Genomic DNA, 25,899 nt, shown 5'->3' with positions numbered 1-25,899 from the left:
TGGGCTTATTTTGGCTTTCCAGCTTGTTGTTTGGAGCAAGGTCCACTTACAGAATGAATGTGCCAATAAATGTGTGAGGCACGAACATATTTTCTTTATTTTTGCTTTGCAGCTTGTTTGGAGTGTGGTCCATGTAAAATGTGATAAAAATGCAAGAAGAGGCGTATGCAAGGTTATATATAGCAGAAGGTATATATCAAAAGTGATATGATTTCCTTTATTGTGGTAAAGAAGAGTCTTTCTTAATTTAGATGAGGAGATAGATTCCCATTTGCTTTTGGGCTGTGGGATGGGAAATTTAGTTTTGAGCCGTATTCTTTTAATTAGGTTAGATTGGTCAGGTTACAGGTTTTCCATTCTGGGTTTTCTAGGTCTGTAGGATGTACACCTCTGAAACGCATAGCTCTGTATGTAGTGTAATGTTTTCTTTCTTTTGTTCAAACTTCTGTTTTTATTTACTTTTTAAATTTGTCCATGTCAATATATGACAGCTTGAAAGCTGAAAAATAATAACTATGACGAGGGCTTGCTTTCGCAAGAACATACTTTATTTCTCATAAATAAAACAGCAAGATGCTGGGGTTCATTGCATTTCACACAGCTGATGTCACAAACATGGTCCATTCACCACAGTCCACTGGCATTTAATAACTGGCTATGATCTAGAGGAAAAGAAACACGTGTCATCAAGGAGTCCTTAAAATACTAAAGACTGACTAAGTGTTTCATTCAGAGTACTGATGAGTGATTTTTAGAAAATGCTGCATGAATTGCATGTTTTTCCTCCTCAATCTTACAAACATGAATCATCTCAAAGATTGGACATTAATTTACTTTGCCTTGCTTTAATCTGTTATAGTTATAATTTTTTCATGTGATTATGCTTTACATCTGCATAACACTACAGTTTTATTTATGAAGAAAAGCATTTGCTACAGGTAGACAGCTTGAGGACCTTTCCAGTTTCATTAACCCTTTTCTAAATGGTGTAGGAGGAAAATGGCAGCAAAATTTGTTCGTGGCTGCACAGATCATGCAAAGAGTCATTAAAGTTCAAGTTTGCATTAGATCCTAAAACACATGGTCAACAGAGCACATTTAGTAGAACATATGATCAAATGTACTTTGCTAAGCTGTTTTATTCCAGATGTCTTCTTTAGTGTCGAATTTCTTAGAAACACCCCCTCCCACAAATGCTAACCTGTTGCCAATAACATTTGCATCCCTCTTTTTCTTCAGAAACACTGTTTGCACTTCAAGTTCAAGTTCACGTTTATTTGTCATTCCAGCCATATTCAACTTACACTGTTGATCCAGCTGATGTACGCAGAGACACGCGTGAAGACTGTAGGCTTCTTGTTAACATTACAGCCTGAGGCAGACACAAAGCTGGTCACTCCATGGACTTGGTATCTTCCACTGACGTAACAATTCAGGGGTCCTCCAGAATCCCCCTGCAAAATGACATTAGTCTCAGCCATCGAAGTACTGGCATTTGAACTGCACACGAAGTCTGTACTTGCAAACATGCCAGTGTACACAAAACACGCATGTATTGTTTTTCTGTGATAGCCTGCCTTCCGGATTAGAGCAGATAATCAGGTATTGAATGCAGCTGTGAAACAAAGTGCCAGCTTAATAGCAAACAGAAAAATGTCACTGCTACAGGAAAACGGTGTCTGATGGGTCTGTAGTGGTGAGACTTACATTACAGCCTGATCTGATTCCATCTCCACCAGCGCAGACCATGGTGGTCTTAACAGTCGATCCCCACCAGGAGCTACTGGAGCAGGTGGTGTAGTCTACAGAAGGGAGATGGGCCTGCTGCAGGGTGCCTGACAGCTGTCCACTCGCTGTTGACAAAAATGTTACATGTTGCATCTTAATTTATATGATCAACTTCCTTGTCTACATAAGAATATTGAAAAATTCTGTTGTGAATTCTAAAGTCCCCAGGTGATGATTCGCTGAACCCTCCCACTGAGAATGAGAAGTACAGTACTTTGTATGCCCCCTCGACACACACCTGTTAAAAACATTCATGTCCTGGCATGACCCACATTAGTGCGGATTGGAGGGTTCCAGAGGGATGTAAGAATCCCTATTTTACAGAAGGTTCAGAGAGTCCTGTCTGACTAATTCCCTCCTAAAATCAGTTAATTTTGTGCTGGGAAAATTCCAATGTACATTAAGCTTAATGGCACACAGTAACATCTCATCTGGGCTCTGAGTGCTCATTTGAAAAAGACACGGGAAAGTGTCATTCCCAATGTGAAGTCAAAGTAATTTATTTTTGGGACCTGAAGGGATAGGTAATTATCCTTTTTGAGGATGTATCCTTCTATTCATATACGTACTGGAGAGAGACAATCTAGAGACATTTTTTAAAAGGATAAAGTATTTTAATGCATCTTTTAACAACATAATCGTATGTAAAAATATTTTTTTGCAAAAAAAGTGTAGCATTTTATTACCTTCCATTTGAGTACTCATTTCATTTGAGTGTTTTAGTAAACTGCCAGGAATACACTGATCTGTCTTCCTATTTACAGTCAAATGGGTTCTGTCAGTCAGGAGAGATTTTCCTGTTAAAAACTTACTGCTGGTAAGGCCCCAGCCAGTGATGAAGCACACACTGTTTTGTGGAAGAATGTGGTCAGTGCTGGGCAAGGTGGCCAGCGCGACATAGGAGCTCAGAACAGCATTATTCATCAGCTTCACCAAGGCGATGTCAAATCTGCACACAACACAGGGAGCACAGGAAGTGACCAGTTCAGGAAAAATATATTTCAAAGCAATGTTGCCCAGAAGTTCTGAACACAAGCAGGCTCTGTAGAGACAGGCGAGTATCAGCAAGACTGAAGCAATTAGTGCCCCCTATATCCAGAGAAAAGTTCAGCCTGGAATTAAATATTTTGTTATAACTCTGCAGCAGAACATGTCAGAAGTCTGGTTCAGGTCTTAAATTGAAGCTAACCCCCTTGGCTTTAAGTGTGAACAGTCAAATGTCTTTTATCTCTTAATGCGTCCACTCAGCAGACAAAGTTATGCAAAACAAATCCAAAAAAACAGCAGGTGAAACTTTTTTTTGGTCTTCAGAGGTCTGCCACTGGACTCAAAATGCTCGTAGGTGTCTACTAGCTTGGATTAAAATTCGGGACAAATTTATCAATTTGAAAAAATTCTGCATCATTTTTTGAAGACCTGACCTGGAATGAAATGGCTGAAAACACAATCAAAGACAGCGTTTTTCACCAATTAGACCAGCTTTTTTCCTGGCGGGCTCGTTCAAAGTTCGTTTGCAAAAGCCAATACCTTTCAGTTTCCTCCAGGTCTGGAGGTAAGTAAAAGCTAAGCGTTTTGTGGATATATAACCGTTCTTATGGATTTCTGAAATAAGGTAAAAACATGGGATTTATTTTTTGCTGGCTTATTGATTACTTACCGATGCACTTATGTGGAAGTGCGTCAGCAGGTAAAAAATGTTGTTATGATCGATTGCCGTGGTGTAGGACAGTTCTGAGAACTGTTTTGTGAAGCCCTGGTTGTCTTTTTTCGATTGATATAAGGTTTACTGTAAGGTTTTGTGGTTTTGTTTGTTAAACGCGATGAAATGAGATGCGCGTCCTAATGCAAATAATAGACTACCCGGTCCCGTGGGCGGTCCCGCGGCACAATAGTACTAGGCAGACTTTCGAGGCTAGGTCAATAGCTTTGTGTGTATTTTTAATGGTAGATCAACTGATTTAAAAGATTCTTTTTGGCGTAGGTTTTGCGGAAAGGAACTGAGATGAGCAGGAAATGTTGCGAAGAGGAACTGACCCGAAAAAGTTGCCCCCCCCCTCTCTCTCCCTGGAAGTCCCTGGGCCCATGATGGCTCTTAGCAGCCCAGGGGCTTATAACTCAACTCCCACAACAATGTACAAAACATCCATAATGTATATGCTTACACGACGTACTGATTCTTGTGCCCAATTCCGAAGCTTCTAAAACATTTATTATAACACAAATGGGATACAAACCCAGCCGCCGCATTGTTAGTCCAGCTTGAGTGAACCAGTGTCTTCTCCACAGGAATGAATTGCTCCTTCCCCTCTATCCCATTAATATTGTGTTCTCCCACAACTGCAACCACAGACACTCCGCTGTTAAAAGAAAAACAGAATTTTAAGACTTGTTCCTCCGTCTTCAGGCAGGAAATCTGAGAACATCCGAGAGGGAAATTTCGAATTTTGTTTTAAGGGACTAATTCACTGAATGCTTTGCTTTTTCCTCCGTCCTAACTGACCGGAGGTATTTTCATACCTTCGGACGCAGTGGGCAGCCGTCAAAACCCAGCGGCTGTGAATCAAAGTTCCTCCACAGATGTGTGCCGACCAGTCACTGTAGAAAACCCGCAATGAGACCTGAGCCCAGCAGCAACAACAAAAAGAAAACACTGACGTCCACAGGGCAGTAGACGGAAAATATGTACGTTATGCATTTAGTGTTCCTCGCTGTGCAAGCAGTTCATTCAGACCAACTCACTTTATACAAAACCCCCTCTCTTTAGTGAATGTACTCGATTTTCATTGATAAATCATTACAGGTCTCTAAATGCATATTAGAACGTTTAGGGTGTTTGTCCAGTACATATCTTCATGGCGGTGATCGGTCCCGCGTACCCACGCAGGACAGCACACCTCTCGGTGCTGTTGGAACACACACAGGCAGACTTTCACAAGGGGTAGTCAGTGAAACTTATTTCCTTACTAGTTCTATTTTTCTTTAAGTACTGCCTTCGGCCTTCACTCAGGGCTCTGTCATTTGCCGAGCTGTTGTGTGTTTGCCATCTCGTAGTTTCTTTACGTCTGTTTTTGTTTTTTGCTCTCAACCTTTCTGCGCTTGCTTACGTATTGCAGCGCTTTCCCTGTTCCTTGCCACTACCGCACTGCAGCCCTGAGTGCTGGTTTTTTTTATAGCTTTCTGTTCTTCTTTGGAAGCCCCTTTTTCTTTTGCTGTGGTGTTTCCCACCTCTGCATTGCACGAGAGCTGCTTGTGAACCCTCGGCCAGACGCGCCTATTTTTTCACTGCGCCACATCAATAAACACATGCTTTGAATAATACTTTTGATTAGATACTGTCTATGTAACCTGGGGTTCATGTCTATAGGTCAACAAAAAGCACAATTCCAGAATCTAAGAGCTGTATTGCAAAATGGTAACCCTTCTAAGAAAAGCCTAAAGATCTAATTCTTTAAATTATTTTACAGTGGTCACCCTGATGAAGTAGGTGCTAAAGATTCAAATGGTGTTCTTGCATATTGAGGCCATTTCCTGAGTTTAAAAGTCATTTCTTTACTTTAGATTATGCTGCTGTGATGTCAGCCTTCCCAAAACACTCTCCTGCAGTCCACTGTTACATATCTTCCTCTGACCACCTAGTGCAGTGCTCCTGTTTAGCTCTTCAGTTCTGCATGAAATCTGCTCTCCTACCTGCCAAGGCCAGGAGTAGGGGACAGCTGTCACCCCTCCCACCACACGCTGGGTTGTGTTCCTCTGTATTTCCTCCAGATACTGCACCTCTTCTGCACATCCTGAAAACATGAGAAGACAATTCATGCTTTGATCTTTATCTCACATCTTTACATAATATATAAGGTATAAACAATTCAAGTGAATACTAAATCAGGGCAGGGCGGTGGCTCTGTGGCTAGAAGGTTGCCAGTTTTAATCCTGCGGCCCGCAGAGGACTTTTGGAATTGTTTATTCCAAACACAAGCAGATAAAAGAAAACGGATACATCAATTACTTAATGTGAAGAACTTTCTGAAAAATAATTTTAATTCATTGTGAAAGGATCTGTTCCTGGACTTTCAGTCTCTGCGGTTTTTTTTATGGATGTTGTGATGCCTTGAGAGGTGTGGTTTTCTCTGTGGTCTTGTTTTTTTTTCTAAGCTTCCCCCTGCCTAAGATGGCACTGTGTATCTCACAGGGTGGCTGACAGAATGCCAACAATCATTGGAGCTTCATCAGCTGCTCATCCTACTCTTATCTCAATAAAAAGAGCGCCAAATGCTGAAGGAGACAGTGAGAACATGGAGCACGTCCAAGGTCAAACTTCACAAGATTGCTCTAGCACAGGCTGAACCAGTCTCCAGGTTGAAGGTTGTGCTTATTTTTCCTATTGTTCAAGTCTATTGTTTCCTATTGTTGCAGTCCCAGCAGCTCCACTGCTAATCAACTGTTTTCTGCTGTAGAGCAGGCATTTTGTTTTCCAGTGTAAGAGCTGAAAAAGTCCCTTTTCTACTACAGCTACAAGAGCTTACTATCCTGACTAGGAAGCTGAAAGAGCCGTGTTTTTGCCACAGTGCAAGGCTGATTATTATTCTCCCCAGTGGTCCTGCTGGAAAAGCAAGTTTTTTCTGCCCCAGTGCAGGGCTGCTTTAATGAACACATAAACTAATATTTCACCTTAAATATTAAAGTGAAAGTGGGGTGCGTGTGTGTCCACCTAAAACCTGTGCCCCTATTGTGGGTTGCGCTATGTGGCATCACTATGTTTACAGTGTCCCTTGTCAGTCTGGTTTGTATTCTGGCTGCTGACTCAATTGTGTGAGTTTACTTTTAAAATAGTAACTTGTTTTCATAGACTACTGTGTCTTGTGCCCTGTGTCCTGTGATGGACAAATGACCCGTTGCTGGAATAAGCTTCAGCTCCCCTGCAATGCTGTATTGATTAAAATGGTTTGAAGATGGATTTAGTAGTTGGATTATTTAAAGCTGTACCTATATTGACAAATATAGTGGGTTCCGTGGCTATTATACTGTATAAATAGTGTGCTGTGTTATTAGATTTGAAAAATGCGTGCCAAACACCATAATATTTATTTATATTTATAATATTTATTTCTGACACTTCACCACAATGCAACCACCATGAATACAAACAGTATGTAACACGGACAATATTCCAAAAAATTAATGTTACTTTGAACTTTGACACTTCCATTGTAAAAGGATCTGTTCCAGGACTGTTTCTTTCCAGTCTGTGCCAGGCTGTTCCATGGATATTGACAGTTTCTCTTGTCACTTTGGGTATGTACTGTATCCTGGTTAATAACTCAATTATGCAAGTCTCCCTTTGAAATAGTAACACACTTTTACTGCTTTCACATACTTCAGGTTAATGTATATCAATTCAGAAGAAAAATGAAAAGGTTTAATTACACACAGTTCTATTTTTCACCTATCACATATTTGCTTGAGAAAATAATAAAAATTATATATAAAATGCAACTTACCAGGCAGAATGAGGAAAGCAACTAAAACAATGTAGGGAAGCATCTTGTCAGTTGTTATTTTGCTCTTGGTAAACTTTACAACCAATATTTATACCCTGCGTGCTGTGTAAAACCCAAACATTCCTTATTGTCATGGAACATTTCCTATAAATAAGTAAAGAAGTTATCATGAAACCTGCTCCTCCAGACAGAAAAAATACAAAAAATGCAGTTTGGTGCCATTTTCCTTTTTTATTATTGTTATAAGATTAACAACAATAAGATACAGTTTTGTTCTTATTGTTTCTTAGGTTCATAACCTAAATTGTTCTAAGGGCTATAAATGTAAACTGGCTTCTACAGTATGTTGAAATCTTGAGTGTAACAACTTTTACCCTGTTCTTAATGTTAATAATCAACCTTCAGAAATATGAGGTACAGTAAACAAAGCAGGGATATGTTGCACAACCTTTGGCTATAGGTTGTACTGTAGATTACATTGAAATGACAAAAATATTCAGCTGCTGTGCCTGTGGAAAGTCTACAGACTCCTTCCAAAGTAAAACTTCCAAAGTTTTATAGCTTGAAATCAAGAAAAAATAAATCAGAATTTATTTGACCTTGTTATATACAACCGAAGAACAAATACTCAAACATTCTGAAAAGTAATTACAAAAGAAAACCTAGAAAAATGTGTGAACTATTGTCCCTTCTCTCTGGTTTGCTCTAAACCCCAGCTGTCTGCTAAGGTGCAGTCACACCTGTGAAAGCCCATATGCCCAAATTAGTATGTTAAGATCAGATAATCAAAGTTCTGATGTAAAAAGTATCCGTTTTTGAACATCACACAAGCCACTGAATTTAAGACATGCTGAAACCTATTTTATAATTTAGAGTATACTTCAGAAAGAAAGGTACTACTATAGTCTAATCTTGAATAAAAGTGTAATTATTTAAGCATGTGAAAGGCTGGGTAACAATCTTAGCTGACCTTTATGTATTGTGATGCCACTAGAGGCACAATAGTTTAAGGGTGGTACTTTCCCCGAAGTGTCATGCAGTTTGTATTTGCCAAGCACATAGGATGAGATCAACAGGCAATTGCTGGAACAGGGAACATGAGATGAAAACTATATGCAGTAATTTAATATTTCATATATTTTTATGATAAAAGAAGTCAATACATTTTCACGTCATAGAAGAAACTGGTCCTAAGCTGCACTTGAGGAATGATTTTTATCACAAGGTAGCAAAACATGCAGGTAGCAAAAACATAAATTATAAAATGGTAACTGTGCTTGAAGGACCTACTTTTGTACAGTACAAAATGCTCATGTTCATATATAAAAGTTATTAAATGAAATTTGGTAGGAGTAACAAGGACAAGTCAAGTTTCACACAATTTCCTAATCGGCATAATGAAAATTATGTACTGTATATATAGAACATAAACGCCTCCTTTTGCATTTGTTTCAAGCATCCCTCCTCCACCCAATCTCCACCTTGCAGCTGTCCCTTGGCTCACTCCATTTGAATAAGGTTTGAGTCTCCTTATCCTATGACCAAGACATTTACCATTAACCAAGAGGGTTAAGCCAAGCCTATCCCACCAGATTTTCCAAACATTCCCAAAGCATTTAATTCTTGGATGTTTTTCCTTGTGAATTTTTTAATCTTCTAGATAATGGGGGGGGGGAGCAATAAAAAGCCAAACACAATGTTTGGATATTGTGATTGCATGGCAGGTTAAGACAAGATGGCAGCTCTTGTTGCTGTGCCACTGTGCCGCCTAATTATAGGAGTAACACCGTGTGCAAACACTTTGCCTTTTCTAGCTTCATCTCCCAGAAACGGGGGGAAAAAGTGATAGACAAAGTAATCAGCTTCCCTCCAAACCACAAGAGAGCACTGTGAAAGAATATTGACAGCTTCCTGGGTACTGTGTGCTTGATTATATTTTTGGCCCTGACCATGACTGTATTTTTGGCGTGGAGTGTAGGTAAGTGTAAACTTGCCAAACAAAGAAAAAAACTTTCTTCAGCTACAGTATTTGTCCATTTAGTGATCTACAGTATCACTGGTCTACAACTGTTCAGGACCACATTAATTTTTTTGCAACAGGTAATGATACAATGTTTCCTTATTGTTATTGTCCTACACCAAAACACTGCTTCCACCCCATCACTGTGTTTACTTTCAAAGTCTTGTTCATGATGCTCATAATGAATCAGGTCTTTCTATTTGAATGAACTATTACAAATGGAGAGAGTTGGTAGATTGAGCAACCTACACAAAGGTGCAAAAAACATTCCACACTACTGTATAAAACGGTTACATAGTAGTACTGTCATGATTTAACTAAACTACACAAAATAACACTAGACATTTTAGCATTATGATACAGCCATATGTCAAAAGGGATAGTTAATTCTTGAGAGAAACTGAAAATGTTTATGTTGAGAATTTTGTAGTTCGTTTTCTGCTTCATATTGTCACTCTTCAAAAGCTTTTTATGTCATTTTTTCAGTTGTGTGCTAATAAAAAGTACCAGTGAGTAGCGTGGTGTCAGGATCTGAACTTTTGGATTCTCAATCAAATCCAGATGGGGCACTATAGCTACATTTGTCAACAGTGTACTTTTATCCCAGTTGTGTTTTTATAATTTCAAGTGTTTCTGTACTTTCCTTTGTAATGAAATTGGGATGTTACATTACAGTACATAAAAAGCATGGTTATCCATCATAATTTAGCCATTATCTTTAGCAATTGGGGTTACAGTATTGGGTACCACAGTATAATGGGACAACAAAGTCAAAACTGTTATTTTTGCTTTAGACTCAATCAGTTTGTTTATTTGTGATTATGAGATTAATATGAATAATAACAATAAATACAAAGAAAACAAGCATTATGTTGTGAGTAATTGCATTAATATATTTGATATCATGTCAGATATCCCTTTATGGCAATAGCTGAATGAAATCTATGATCCACTGGACTAAAGAAACATCTGTTGGGATGTTCCTACTTCACGTTTTCTTCAGCATGTAAAGTGCATTCTCCTTTGGATTTCTTTCTCCTGACAAGCTCCTTGGCTACATTGGCCATTGTTGTGGATCATTTTCGTGCTGCATGGTGCAGCTGTGTCCAACATGTATGGACTTATTTTCTTCTAGAAAAATTTGACAAAATATTTGGTAAATGTCAATCCTAGTCAATTTTCTGATAATAAACAATAATACAATGATTTGTAAGTTTAGGGAACAGTTTAGCAAAACACCATGTACACAGGTTTATTAAGTTTGATGGAAAACGTGGTCTTAATGAATCTTTTCAATAAATAATGTAATCTCCTGAGCCACACAAGTCATTAACTTTCCTCTTGGTCTCCTTGCATTCCAATGCTTCTTCAAATCTATTGCAATTGTAGTGCCAAATATGAACAAAAGATGGCAGTGTTGTTGCATTTATCAAAATGATTATAGGACTACCATTATGAAAAGCCAATAAAAACTAATTCTTTATTATATTTATTATATTTAATATTTATTATATTATAACTTTATTATATTACTTTAATAAAAGGAGAAATAACACTTTTATTGCAGAAAACAGCTATTGTGTGCTAGAAACAGACAGCATTACATGCACAGAATGAAAGGGTCCAGTCCTACACTGAAAATGCTCAGTCAAGACTTGAGGAGGTGGGCTGCTATCACACACGCACAGGGAAGTCACAAAAAAGGGGGGAACTTAGAACAATGGGACATAAGAGATCCTCAACACATGACAAAGGCACAACAGTATTTAAAAGTACTGCCCTGTAATTACTGAAACCAATTACAGTAGTTTCCTGTAAATACTAAATAGCAATTACAAATGAAAACCTTGCAGCATGGCATGGAAAAGTGTATATGTTTAGTGATTCGCAATTGTAAATTTAGCTGTGGTGGAACCAGTTACCTTCAAATACAACAAGTAAATGAGCCTCCACCTGTGTTAATTTACCGTGTTTCTGCTGATTTCAGAAATCAGCAGGTCTCCTTTGCTGGGTAGCGTATCTCAAAGTTCAATTTCAACTATGGTCAGCAAACAACTAGCAATGGATAAAGCTGAGGAAAGGCACATACCAGGAGATGGATATTAAAAGATTTCAAAGGCTTAAATGTCTCTTGGAGCATATTCAGGATGATTATTTAGAAGTGGAAGATGTACAGTATGGAAACAACCAAAAACCAACCTGCCTAGATCAGGCTGTTCAGCCAAACGAGATGATCAAACAAGGACACTGGCCTGACCTACGGGCTTTTATGGCCAACATTGGTCAAAGTTTGCATGTGTCTGAAAATATCCCAAGCTCTCCACAGATCTGGTCTGTTTGGGAGGAGGACAAGAAGGATGTCATTGCTAAAAGAACACCAAATAAAATGTAACCCTGTCTTAATGCATATCCATATCAGGCAGTAGCTACTACACTAGTTCATCTGCTAGGAATCAAGGGTTTACATCAATCAGAGGGGACCCAGATATAGAAACAGACTACTGTATGATCTCTCGGACGGTGAGTTACAATTCCCCTAAAAGCAGTGGGCGACTTCCTGATGGCCAGTATGTCACGAGTCCCTATGCCGCCTTATTGTGGCGATGTCCTGTAGATCTCTCCAGTACTTCACCATTGATTGTGTGGAGTTGCTTAAAGAACACAGTAAGTGTCCTTGAGTGGCCCAATCACAGCCACAACCTCATTCCAATTACAAAGCTGTGGAATGACTTGAAAGTTGCAGTCCGTCAATGGTCCCTCGCAATTAAACTGAGCTTCAACAGTTCTGTAAGGAGGAATGGGCAAACATATCTAGGTGTGTTACATTGGTTCAGACCTCTGTAAATGGCTATAGTCAATGCTAAAGGTACTTCCACCAAGTACTCATTAACTCATTGGTGTGTACGCTTATCCAAAATAAAATGTCTTGGTTTTCATTTAAAGATTCCTTTTCAGAAAATCTGAGCATTTATTTTTCACTTGGAAGTTGTGTGTTACAATGTTAAAATAAAGGTAAAACAAATTGTAATTTAATGTCTTGATTTCAGACTTGATTTCAGACATAATGTGTCCCTTTGGGAAGGGTTTGTAGGCTCAGTCAACAGTTTCTAATTAATCTTGTATGTTTAATGGATTTTTAAAGAGGGATTCTAGCAATATAACCAGTGTTGCAGGTTGAATTTGGAGGTTTCATGTTGACACAATTAATCTGTATTTTAAAATTATATGAATTTTTAATACTTTCGAATAAGTTTCTAATTTTTTATATACATTTTATGAATTTATGTATATACTGTATATGTTATCAACATTCATGTATCTCTTGTCCTTTTCACACTCTATGGACCTTACAGGATCTGTACTTGCATTATAGTTTATAGTACTTGCTTTTTCGTCTATTTACATCTTTGTAAATTTCTTGTGGTGTTCCCAGGTGATTTTTTTTTGTCATTTGATAGGATTTTGGTCAGATACTTGTATATACAGTATCGTTTACGTGAGGGGGGCTAGTTTGAGAGGGGGTTGCAGTTACAGGCGGGCTGCCACTAGAGGCTGCTATGGGACCTCATATTAGCTGAAAGGCGTACAATACAGGCTTCTTGACTTCCCCTTTCTGGGTTATCGTGGGTAAGTTTGACTGCAAAACTCTTGAGTCTTCCTTGATTGAGGGTTGGGTCTGTCATAAAATGGTGCTGAAATTCAGGAGCACTCTGGTGTTGAATAATACAAATAATTATTTTCCCCTTTTATTCTTTTTTTTGGAAACTGCATGATGGAAGCTAATTGAGACAGATGAGACAAGACCCCAGCTTTCTTTAAAAACCTGCAAAGCTCTGAGAGATGAAAGGGGGGAGGGGGATGTCAGGAAAGTAATGGCCGGTTAATAGTTATCAGATGGCAGTGCTTTGAGATGGTTAGATAACTGGGGCTGATGTGAATGTTGTGATTCTGATCACCACTGCCACACATGCCTTTCTGCTTCGTGAAGTACAGGTACATGGGGGCGCGATTTTTTTTCAGGCGAGGGGAAGAGGAAGGGTTAGAAGTCCACATCGGGAGATCTGTTACCAGTAGATGGGAAGGACGTATGGGAGGAGCAAAACCCTACAAAATGTTTAATGTTTTCAGATATGATGGCGGATGAGCTCTGTTTATGTGCTAGCCTGCAGTTTTTTTTTTATGTTTAACCCGCACTTTGTAAGTCTGACAATCTGCACAAAGACCGTCACAAATCAGTTATTAGATAGAGTGACCATAAATAACATAAATGCCAGAAGTTATTGGGTCATGGTACATGTATAATGTACAACCTTTTACATGATAATTATTCTTCATTATAAATAATTCATAGCATGAACAGTTACAATGAAAATATTTTCCTCAATTTCTACTTCTGATTATAATTTTCAGGAAAATAATAGCATAATTAGAATTTGTATGCCCATGTTAACATTTAATGACATTTTCACTACTTGCATGTCCCCCAGCTTCTTCTTAATCTGTCAGTCTGTTCAACTGCACAATCTTTGGTTTATTTTGGATTTGTTTTTCTCTTTATTAGGAACAGGAAACGCATAATTCATAGGACTTCTGTAAAACATTTTGGCATCAGTCATGACGATCAAACTGTAGTGCTGATGAAGTGATGCCGGATATGTGTTCTGAGGGAACCTGTGATCTGTACAGTATATTCTTCATCTTGGCATGATATTTCTTCATTCCGAGAAGCAAGCAGTCAACCTTTATTAGTAAACCTGCAAAATGTTTTAAAAAAAGTCTGCAAATACGTCTGTGATGGACTGGCTTCCTGACTAAGTTTTAAACCCGCGTTTAGAATTGTCTATTGGGTTAGCTGCTGGCTCTCTGAAATCCTCTGAGTATATACAGTAGTTATTACTGAAGATGGATGGAATATATTTCAAATTCTATTTGAGTTAGTCCTGAAAAAGTATCATATTTCATAAGATCAGAACAAAGATTACAAATGAGAGGAAGACCATCTAGTCCGTTTTGTAGGTGGTTGATAAATGATCCGAGAATCTCATCCTGCCGTTTCTTGAATGAAACAGGGTATCGGGGTGAACAGCTGCTAGAACATTTGCGACAAAGGTCTCTGAACATGTCTCATTTCCTTGAGCACAATTGGTAAAACACTTTTGAACCCTGGGGATTTAATAATCCTGAGTGCTTCTAATACCTTGACTTCTTCCTAAGTGAATACCTGAAAAAAGTATTTGTCTAGTACCTGCAGTTATTTTACTTTCACTGTCTAGAACAGCGGTTCTTAACCTGGGGGTTGCATCATTGTCTTAGGGGGGTTGCCTGAATAGTGTATTAAAATGAAGAAAATCAATCCTATTAAACAACGTAATGCTGCATTTACAAGCTCAGAGTTGATGTAAGGATGGTTTTTTTTGTCAAAAATAGATTCTCAGCTAGCCGGCAGGTTTTCAGATTTGAAATGGCTGGCGCCTTTAGCCTGCTTAGCAGACATTTTCAGCTGGCTGAATGACCTGAACGCAACACTTAGATTAATCACAGCTTTTGTCCCAGGTGTATTTTACTCCATTTTTGACATTTCATGTACTGTTGTAGTACTGAATTAACTTTTAATGTATTTTATGTATTTTATGTATTTTGTATTTTAGCCTCCAGTGGAAATATTTTCAGGTTCTCTAGAACTTCTAACATCTACTAATAGTACTAGAAAAACCTGTCTTTTCAGTTACGAGAAAGTGAGAAGCTGACTTCATACTTTAACCTTACTCACAATGTTCTGGAAAGACAACTCGAAGATCTTATTGTAGTCCCAAGAACTGATTTCAATGTTTATACTTACTTCCTCATTGTATGGCACATTCTGTCCAGAGAGGTTATAATGCATATTGGAAAAGGTTATGTACTTCAGCTGAATAATCATTCTGCAAAATGTACGCCAGAAGACTACCAAACATGTTAAAGAAAATATGCCCACTTTTGAGCCATCTCTTTCTTTTGTTTGCAAGTGTTTTTATGTTACTGTTCTGTATTTCCCCATATACTGTATAACCCATTTCTCTTTTTACTGAGCTGAATCTTTACAGTCTTCAAAATAAAATCAGCCTGCTCTCTGCCAGACCGTACTTTTCAGTTTTCATCACTTTTTTTCTATTTCATTTATTATTTTGGTTCTAAGTTGGAATCCTCTATTAATAATGTTACAGTATTTTGAATTAGTACTCAGTATTTCTAATTTATTGTAATCTTTAAACTTGTCTTTAAATCTGTCTCTTTCATCCATCAAAATGGTGGCTTGACTTATAGTACATGATCCAAATATATAATTTAAAGTGGCCTTGACACGATATACTAAAGCAACTCATTGTAAATGTAAAAAATACCATCTACCGTACGTCCATGGTATTAGTTGCTGCAAAGAATGTTCATGTCACTCTTGGGCCATCAAGTGTTGAAATTGGGCTGTAATTCCTGTTGGAAAACTGTTCAACCAGATAAAACTCTTCAGCAGATAATGTTAATGAAATTTAGTTATTGAAACATGACCCTTTTGATACAACATCCATTTAAATGTAAGTGTGTGTCTGCTCTGCAGTGGATTCGCACTCAATCCATGTATCCTGCCTTGGTCCCGTTGCTTGCTGGGATAGGCTCTGGGTTCCCCGTGACCTTGAATTGAATACAAATGCTAGAGAATGGATAGATGGATGAATCAATGTTGCACAAGTATGTTCTAATTGACAAATACCTGGAAAAGATATTCTAATGTTAGAGAAGACACATAATTCTTGCATGTACCTTCTTTGCCACTAAAATGTATTCTACAACGGCCTTCACGTCCTTTAACACACGTTTACAGTAATGTTTTTCCTTTGTTTTACCCAGTAAGACCATGTAAATTGGGGGAAAAAATCTGTGCTTAAAAATAAATGCTAATTTCACACCAATCATTGTACTAAAGGTAGATCATTCTAATTAGTCAATTCACAATGAGAAAATTAGCCTTGCCTAGATGTAGGTACTGTAGAGGCAGGTGTAAACAGAAGATCAAATTCAGATTCTGAAATCATGGTAGGGCTTTAGAACCATAATAATGCTAAAATATTCAAAAAAGCCGTAGAGCACAGCATAAATACAGAGACGAGGAAGACAAAAAAGGCGACAGGAAAGAGGAGGAGACACAGGGAGTAGAAGGAACATCCTCACGCTCCTCTTCCTCAAAGCTTGTACCATGTGAGAAGACCCTGCTCTGATCAGTCCTGAGCATTATTCTACAAAGCTTGCGGAAATTCTGATTTTTTTATATTGAGGAATCAGATGAAATTGTTCTTCATGTTTTCACAGGTATGCATTTTTAAATTATGAAGAATTATGCATTCTATTTTCACTTTTGGCCATACATGTTTTTGGAAGGGAAATTTAATTCTGGGTCATATTCATTTACTGTATAAGGACACGAGTTTGACCTGTTAAAGCTTTTAGGTCTGTAGCACATACAGTAGGCACCTGGAGCATATTGATTTGCGCATTCAGTGAGTATTGATGTGTTCTGTAGTAGATTTATTAATACATTTGACTCTGATTAATTGCACTGTCACCAGAACAGTGCCAGTAAATGTACAGAAGAAATCCTTACGTTTACCTAGCATTTAAGCTTATTTCCTGACCCTTGCCTGATATGTTGTAACAGCATAATTGACTTTTTAAACTTCTCTGTGAGTCTATATTATGGATATCTGGTATTATTTTCTGATTTTAGGAAATAGGGTGGATAATGTCTCATTATCTACAAGACAAATACCCAGAGACCATCCCACCTCACTTGATCACTGCTGCCTGACACCTTTTTATTATGGGTGTGTCCATAGTCTTGAAAAGCAGTGACAGTGAATGTGGAATGGAACTAGTAGTATAAATATTATGGCACATATCTATTAATCTAATTCTGTTTCTTTATTTTGGCTCTTCATTATTTACAAGCTTTTGAAGTAGGATGAAGTAGGCAGAGACGCGAAATAAAGACCATGAAAACAAAATTTATTTAGCATTTAAAGTTTTATTGCTTGTATGTGTTTCAGTTACATGCTGTAGGGATATTCTTGTCAGAAAATCAGGGACAGCTTTGTTCTGCAGTCAGAAATGTGGTCCACACACAGCTGCCCGGAATCACTTAATTATAGGCGATGGTCTATAAGAAAAGAAATATGTCATAAGAAAATAAGTACTGCAAGTGTCAGTGATGGAGAAAGATAAAAATAAGTGAACTAGTGTAGCTGGAAGCATCCATAGTTGTAGCTCAAAATACAAGTAATACTTTTCAAACCCAGAGCTCTATAGCTCTGTAGCACTTGGTTAAATCTTTCACATTAATAATACAGTACCGTTAGCTGTACTACTATACAATTCTTGATTTCAAAGAGGTGCATTGATGCAGATACTATTCTTGTGTTTGCATCACTTTTCAGGGTGTAGTGGAAATTTATAATTGATTCACAGAGGGCATGCATATAATAGATCATACATTAGAAAAAAAAAGTCTTAATGTTCAAAATGTTTTAATCCAATCTGCTTTGATCCAAATTATCTACGCCCTTAAATGTACTGATCTTTCAGCTAAATAACTATATTCTGCTTTAATATGAAAATACTGAGGATAAAGAGAACACCTTGTCTTGTAAAATGCAACATTTTATGGTTACTCACATTGCTGATCCAGCTAGTGTAAGCTGAGATGCGGGTGAAGACACTGGGCTTCTGGTAAACATTGCAGCCCAGTGAAGACATGAAGGTCGAAATTCCATGAACCTCATATCTTCCATTTGTGTAGCAGTTCAGGGCTCCACCACCATCACCCTTCAGGAGACAGAGCACAGTGTGATTGTAAGATTAACACTGATGTGCCCAACCATCAAGGATGGGGCATTACAAATTATATACAAACACTGCACTGATGTTATCACAAGACAGTCATATGAAGAAATGAATTGAGATATCTTTGCATTCCTGAGCAAAGTAATTGTTTTCCAAATGCAGTAGTGAAGACATTTTCCTAAATATCTGCAATCTTGATGGCAGCAAGAGGGTTTTAGTACTCAAGAAGCCTGAGTTTACTAAATGAAAAGACGGATGATGAAAGTGACAGATCTGTAGAGAGAATACGTACATAACAGGCTGCTCTGTACCCATCTCCACCAGCGCAGACCATGGTGGTCTTAACAGTGGATCCCCACCAGGCACTGCTGGAGCAGGTGGCGTAGTCCACAATAGGCAGGTAGCCCTGCTGGAGGGTGGCTGACAGCTGGCCGTAGGCTGTAAACAACATCCAGAATGTCACCGACTGAGAACTCATCATCTTGAGATTCAATAAGATATAGATGATGATGATACTCTGAAGCATATCAAGATATTTTATTTTCCAAAAATGATGATAAAAGCAGTAGCGAAAAGAAATAATTTATGCAAATGATTTTCCAGTTCTAGAACATTGTTGCATCAATATATTTTATTTTACCCACTTTCCCCTTAATTTAAACCAGAATTTATATTGTAAGATTTCTTGTTACAAACTTACTGCTGGTGCTTCCCCAGCCAGTGACGTAGCAGAAGTTGTTTTTGGGAAGGATGGCGCCACTACTGGGCAGTGATGCCACAGCGACGTAGGAGTTCAGGACGGCATTCTGAGTCAGTTTGAGCAAAGCAATGTCATATCTGCACACAGCACAGGGAACACAGGAGGAGACCAGTTCAGTTCAGGAAAACTGTACAGATACAGTAGGTTATCATATATACATGTACAGATCTTTCATTCAAATTGTCAAGTAGAGGGTAATAGCAGGTTTTATTTGTGTTTCCATTTGTTACTTGCTTTCAATTATTATTAATCAGCAGCACACTCTTTGAAGAGATTGAAACAGGTGGGACCAGCTGCAGCAGTCAGTGACACAGAGGGACCGACGCAGCAGACAGTCGTGCTGTCTTGTGCAGAATCCCCCATCCCCTGTCTGAATCCTGTTACCAATTACACTTAAACTAAGCATCATATGCATCTTCTCTTTATTATTCTGTACAACAGAATTGTTTTACTACAATTGCTAAACCATCTTCACTCATTCACAAGCTACAGTATTCATCATAAAGGGCCACAGTGTGAGACGTACCCAGCAGCAAGGTTGTTAGTCCAGCTTGGGTGAATGATGGTCCTTTCCACAGGAATGATTTGCTCACGTCCCTCAATCCCGTAAATATTGTGATCGCCCAGGAAAGCAACCAGAGTGCCACTGTAGAAAGAAAAGGTACAGATAGTATATTCATTTCAACAATGTGTCTTTAGCAAGAACATCAATTACTCCAATTAATCTTCAATCTGACTCCATCGGCTCCATCAATCTACAGAGCCTTTAAATACCATGAACAGACCAGGATCTTAACAGATTTCACAGGAAAGGTGTTTTCAACAACGTTGTCCACTTCCTTAACACCTGTGTGTCAAACCAAGCCAAGGTCCCAGAGTTGTGTACCTGGAACATGGCTCTAGGTATTGAAGACTTTCAGTCTCTGAATGACACTGTGAAGAGTTGTACAAATGGACTGAAGCAAGATCATTTTCAATAAACCCTTCCCTCTCCTCTTACAACTTTGTTACAGGGAGATCATTTGTCAAAGTAAAGAAAGTCTCCAGTTTGTAGTTTGAAGAATCTGATTTGGAATTTCATCTTTTAAATCTTCTTTTCTACTTAATTAATGCTCCACTTAGTGTTTCTCTACCTTGAAGCACAAGAGGCTGTTGTCAGAACCCAGCGGCTGTGAACCAGGACACCTCCACAGTTGTGGGGATAGCAGTTGCTGGAGCTAATACGGATCGACACCTGAGGAAGAGAAACACACTGGATCAGGACTGGATTTCTCACAGCTCTCGTACAGGGACTGGAACTGAAATTGCACAGGAGGCATCTAGGAGACGTCACTGTGTGAGCCTTTAACCCAAATCGAATTGCTTTTTTATGACATTTTGGCCAATTGTTTATTTGTTAAGCATGAGATTTCAATGAAGAAATATACATATACTTTTTTATTAATGTAAATACCTAGTGGGTAACATTAGAATAAAAAGCCAATAACATTTTGATTTTAATTGCTAAAAACATTCACTGGTCTACTGGGCCAGTAGTATTGCATACTGAAGGATGGAGAGTGCCTTTAGCGTCTCCTGAGCAGAGCCACACGCTACTGAGAGACAATGATTTAAACGTGTCTTACTGCATGTAAGCCCTCCTGCTCTGCTGTGTATTTCGAAATGAAATTTGGTCTCTTACCTGCCAAGGCCAGGAGTTGGGTGTGGCCGTCACCCCTCCCACCACCCGCTGCGCAGTGTTATTCTGAGCATCAACAGCCTGTCCTGCAAATGAACAGAACAGAAATGATTTTTTTATCATCTTGCCATCTTGAAATACAATACTAGGTATATAAACTACCATTATATAGAAATATGAACTCACCAGACAGGACCAGGAAAGCAATTAATGCAATGTAGGGAAGCATCTTGCCTGTTGTCCTTCTCCTCTTGGGTAGTTTGCAGGGAGTTTCTAACTGATATTTATACCTGAAAACCTTGCAAAACACACCCCTCTCCTCTCCTCATTTACAGGAAAGGGAGATTCCGGACAGGAATGTCTTCAAACCTGCCTCTCAGCATTTTAATTTAAATTGTTTTGTATTTTTTCCTTTATCTTTTTACTTTTGAATGTTGAATTTGAGACAGTATTACAAATGAAGACGTCTCTGAATGTCTTTGCTCTTCTGTCCTCATCATGAAGTACCAAGTTCATGATGGGACTATTGATAATAATAATAGTAGTATACTGTATATACGTTCTATATTTTATATTTATTTTTTTTGTAACTTTCTGGGAGCAATAGCATTGTTCCCAATTATTGTGCAATTAAAAAAGAGGTTTATTTAAAACATTCTAGGCACCACAATTGAATCTTACAAATATCCTAAGAAAAGAGATCTTAGTGAAGTAACCCAACACTGTGTGTCTAACTAAGTTCAGTTTAGGGATGTTTTTAAGGCAGACTGGTCTAGCGTATGGGAAGGAAGATTAAATGAACAGGTGAGAACCTATAAACCGGCTGTTAATTCAAGCTAAAAGTGATCATTAGAACAACTGATATGTGGAGTGCCTTTTCTTTTTTGTCAATGCAATGACTGGGCAACTGAGGGCGCTGAAGCAGGGCAATTGGAGAGAGTCTCTTGCAATATGGAGTGAGAATTAGAGCCACAGATAACAAAGATAAAGGTGCACAAACCAGAGAAGAGACGGCAATATAGACACTATTGTTCCATTCCTGCAGGTAGCAGCTTCCCTAAGTGAAAGCTGTTTGTAGTACTCTTAGACGCGTGAGCTACTGAGGCCAGATCAAGAATTATGGATATGCCCATGAAGTCTTCCAATTCGTGCTGGCACTTGATTGACCCAGGACTGATAACTCTCAAGGGGCAAAGGGGATCTTTTCAAGATGGAAAAATGTTAAAATTTGGCATGCTGGCTGAGTAAAGAGTGGGGGTCCAATTAAGGTGGGCCTTAAGGTGAAATTTCATTTTCCAGACCTGGAAAAGATTTGAAAAATGATCAAATATCCATTAAGTGTCGGAAAACTCATGGATTTTTTTTTTAATTTACCCAAAATGGTCATGGCCGTATAATGTAATTTTGTTCATAAGTTAGCAAACTTTTAAAGAGAGGCTGTTGCATCAGACCCTCTAGCAGGACTTTTATAATGAGCCGTAAGTTAGCCTAGCACCCATGTCAAATCGCCGGGTAATTGTGTTATCAGTGACCTCTGGTTAACAGATGAAAGATACAAGCTATGGCTCCAAAAAGATGAAGACCCAGGACGTGCGAGATGTAAATTATGCAGGAAAAGAAGTTATGAGAAAGTCATGGAAAAGTTTTGGAATTTTGTTGGTAAAAATGAGTGGGGAACCCTAATGCAAGCTACTGTACAGTATATTCACATTCTGCAACATTCATTGATCTTGAACACAAAGACCATTTGTCAAATAAAACAAGTATCTTTATTTTAGTCATTATTGCATTTCAATAAATATATTTACTGCAGGCCTACAAGAGTATTGAAGTTGAAACATTCAGTATAGGCAATTTCATTCTGAATTAAAAGTGAAATGAAAGTGTTGAAATACTGCATGCTTGATGAAAACTTCAAAGAATTATGAAGCTGTCATCTTAAGAATTTCAGCTCTGTACTGAATGTGCCATACTATGAGGAAATAAGTGTAGAACAATGACATAGATTGTCAGAACTACACGTGCATCTTCAAACTTTCTTTACAGAAAATAAATGTATTAAAGGGGGTTACCACAGGACCCTGAACTGAACAGGCAGGTATTTCCAGGACACATTGGTTTACTAGGACACAGGGCACCTTAGCAAAATAATAGATCTCTCCACTTATGTCTCAGTCCCTTTATTTAAGTTTTCCTGCATATTATTGTTGTTGGTTTCTATGTACTGTATTTTTATAACATTCTAGACATTAGTAGGAATATTATTTGTAGATTTGCTCTGTCTATATTATCCTTTTTAATTTTCCAGTCTGGGAGACTTCCAGTAATTTGTAATAAGTGTATTTACTTTGTATTTTCCATTAGTACATTCTTGTGAATTGTTCTACAACTACTGACGTAGAAGTGGAGGAGGTGAAAATTGAAATGAGAAAATTTGAATTCAAGCATCAGCTAAATTGATGACATCGCTCACATCTTCAAAATAAAATACAAAGTAGCTTTGGAATCCATTCACCTATTGATTCTAAAAATTATTATAGTTGAACACCATGCAGCCAGCACCTCAGCAATCTGTCTCAAAGTGCCTGGCATAACATGAAGTCCTTCTGTCACTCTACTTTTGTAATAATATAATTCCTTACATTTATATAGCATTTTTTTGGACACTCCACTCAAACCACTTTACGGGTAATGAGGGTCTCCCCTCCACCACCACCACCAATGTGCAGCCCCACCTGGATGATGCACCAGTAGGCTCACCACACATCAGCTGTCCATGATGAGGAGAACAGAGTGATGAAGCCAATTCACTCTTTTTGAGATACACCCTGGGATTTCTAATGACCGCAGAGAATCAGGACCTTGGTTTTATGTCACATCCGAAGGACAGTGCCTTTTTACTGTATAGTGTCCATGACCCACACAGACTGCAGCGGCCCCTACTGACCCCACTAACCTCTTCTAGGAACAACCTTAGTTTTTCCCAGGAGGTCTCCCATCCAGGTACTGACCAGGCTCACACCTGCTTAGCTTCAGTGGGTTGCCAATTGTAAGTTGCAGGGTGACATTGCTGCTGGCTATCTTTCACAACAACAACAACAACAACATCACTTTATTATCCCTCTACAATTTCTTGCATTAGGAATTCGTCTTTTTGCATACCCAGCTTGCTCTCCATGAGACACAGACAGGGAGAGAAGCCTGGGGTCAGAGCGCAGGGTCAGCTATTGTACAGCACCCCTGGAGCAGTTGGGGTTAAGGGCCTTGCTCAGGGGCCCAACGGAGTAGGATTCCTCTGCTGGCTGTGGGATTTGAACCGGCAACCTTCCAGCCAAAGGCGCAGATCCTTAGTCACAGAGCCACCACTCCATGGCCCATAGTTGCTCCCACTCAGGAGGAACAAGTACATACTATACAATTCCCACTTCTGTGCCCTGCTGCTCATAATATAACCCTGTCTACGGCTCTCAAGCAAGGATGCTATTTTTTTCTCCCATCTCTTGTGGAGACAAAATCTCCTTATTATACAATTATAATCCCATACCGAATAGAATTGGAGTTGGAGCTGTGGATTCAACAGGGCTTCTCAGAACTCTGCAAGTTCACACCACAGACCTCATAGGAAACTGTGGGCATCAATTATATCAACAACGTCTTTCCCAGTAACTCAACGCTGTTGAATAATACTGGACCAGCTCTCCTGCAGGGAGCATCAAACTGTCTGTGACCATTCGTGCTCTCAATAGAGCATCACTCAAGAGAGAAACCTGTTTTTTAAGAAGTGTTTTCATTTATCAGATAAAATTGGTTCACTTTCTCTTACCTATGGTCTACCATGTCATATCTTTTTCTTCTAGAATGTGTAACTCTTGTCTCCAAGCCTTTACAAACGAAGGAGGTATTCTGTTCATGTTGATGTTGAAGAATACAGAGGTTTACTCAGGCATTGTTCCATAATCAATGGAATCCAAGCATTCCAGCACTACTGTCATAAACAATAAAAACACTACTCTTTTTAACACTACTGTTAAAAGGAAAACGTTCTCTTCTTATAGATTCAACTAGTTGAATTGCCATATCTTTTAGTGTTATTGGTAATGCTTGTATATACAGTAACAGAAGTTTACATCTTGCTAGTTACTTAAAAATATATGCATACAGTAATCCAACTTTGGAGTAAAGGAAAAAGTAATAAGTTCCCACTTATATTAAGGAAGATTAAGATAGAGATTAAGTTTAAGAGTGTATTCCAGTGGTTATGATGAAGAGATTATTATTATTAGACACATCTGTCTCAATTAAGTTGAAAATGCTTTTTACAAGGCAAATATCTGTCTCTGAAGAGGGTATGGAAGGTACTAAATAAAAATTGGAACAAATTGTGGGGAATGTCAACTCTCAGGAGCAGAGGATGAAATGGGGTCCATAGGTGACCGGTTTTGGTCAGATGATAGTCTCCTAACTCATACATAAGTGACAGAAATTCTGATTGTAAATGGCAGTGTCCCTCTATGTATAATGACTAGATGTCGTAGTAATTCTAGCATTTACATCATTCCTTATAATGGGTGTTAGGAAACATTTCTGTTTTGAATGAGAGTATGTTAATAGTTTAAGGTGTGAATTTTCTTCTCATTATGTACATGTTCTGAGTCAACATGTGGACCATGTACAGGTGTGCGAATGATTTATACTATACTGTACATGCATCCAACTCCCAAAACTTAATAAACACTGCTGCAGAAAACCTAAATCAAAGTTTTTAAGAGAGCATTTTTTCACTTTCAAGAATTCTGAAGCTGCTGCATGTTAGGCATTTCAACTGAACATGCCATGTGACAAGGAAGTAAGTGTTGAACAAGTGAAGTTAATTCCCAGAATTGAGAATCTTCAAAATCTTACAGATTTAAGTTGACAAACAAGTATTTCCAGCATACATTGGGTCACTGGTACACGAATAACAATAGATCTCTGCACCTGTGCCTGTCTTTCTTGAGTACTGCATTTCTGTAAATTAAATTCCATAATCGGCAAAGGTTGTGACCAGACAACACCTCTTTTAAATTAGAAATCCAAATAGCTTTGGTACAGTATGTTCTTCTCATGTCGATTGGGAAATTAACAAATGTAATGTTAAGGACCATACATTTTCAAGTAATTCCTTACTCTTACGGTATATAGCTCTTTTTCTGGGCACTCCACTCAATGTGCTTTACAGGTGGACTTCCCTCCACCACCAATGTGCAGCCCCACCTGGATGATGTGACGGTTTTATATCTCATCTGAAGGA

At 38.5% G+C, this 25,899-nt stretch overlaps 2 protein-coding genes across 2 annotated transcripts; both read right to left on the bottom strand.

Moving 5' to 3' along the window:
- Positions 1–526: 526 nt before the first annotated feature.
- Positions 527–7,339, bottom strand: LOC148835907 (elastase-1-like). The gene is made up of 8 exons (XM_088912699.1): positions 7,284–7,339; positions 5,476–5,576; positions 4,306–4,406; positions 4,023–4,145; positions 2,601–2,737; positions 1,708–1,853; positions 1,305–1,454; positions 527–662 (listed from the first exon to the last, which is right to left on the bottom strand). Exons 1-8 carry the CDS (start codon positions 7,324–7,326, stop codon positions 645–647), a joined length of 819 nt encoding a protein of 272 aa, XP_088768825.1. The 5' UTR covers positions 7,327–7,339; the 3' UTR covers positions 527–644.
- A 9,997-nt stretch (positions 7,340–17,336) lies between these two features.
- Positions 17,337–20,888, bottom strand: LOC148835906 (chymotrypsin-like elastase family member 1). The gene is made up of 8 exons (XM_088912700.1): positions 20,796–20,888; positions 20,613–20,695; positions 20,065–20,165; positions 19,458–19,577; positions 18,872–19,008; positions 18,464–18,609; positions 18,004–18,153; positions 17,337–17,488 (listed from the first exon to the last, which is right to left on the bottom strand). The coding sequence occupies exons 1-8, from the start codon at positions 20,836–20,838 to the stop codon at positions 17,471–17,473; spliced, it is 798 nt and encodes a 265-aa protein (XP_088768826.1). The 5' UTR covers positions 20,839–20,888; the 3' UTR covers positions 17,337–17,470.
- Between the last annotated feature and the right edge of the window lie 5,011 nt (positions 20,889–25,899).

This window comes from Atractosteus spatula, chromosome 4 (assembly GCF_055471065.1).
Source record: "Atractosteus spatula isolate fAtrSpa1 chromosome 4, fAtrSpa1.hap1, whole genome shotgun sequence".
Taxonomy (NCBI): Eukaryota; Metazoa; Chordata; class Actinopteri; order Semionotiformes; family Lepisosteidae; genus Atractosteus; species Atractosteus spatula.
The sequence above is the reverse complement of the archived record's forward strand: the minus strand, read 5'-3'. Positions and strand labels throughout refer to the sequence as shown.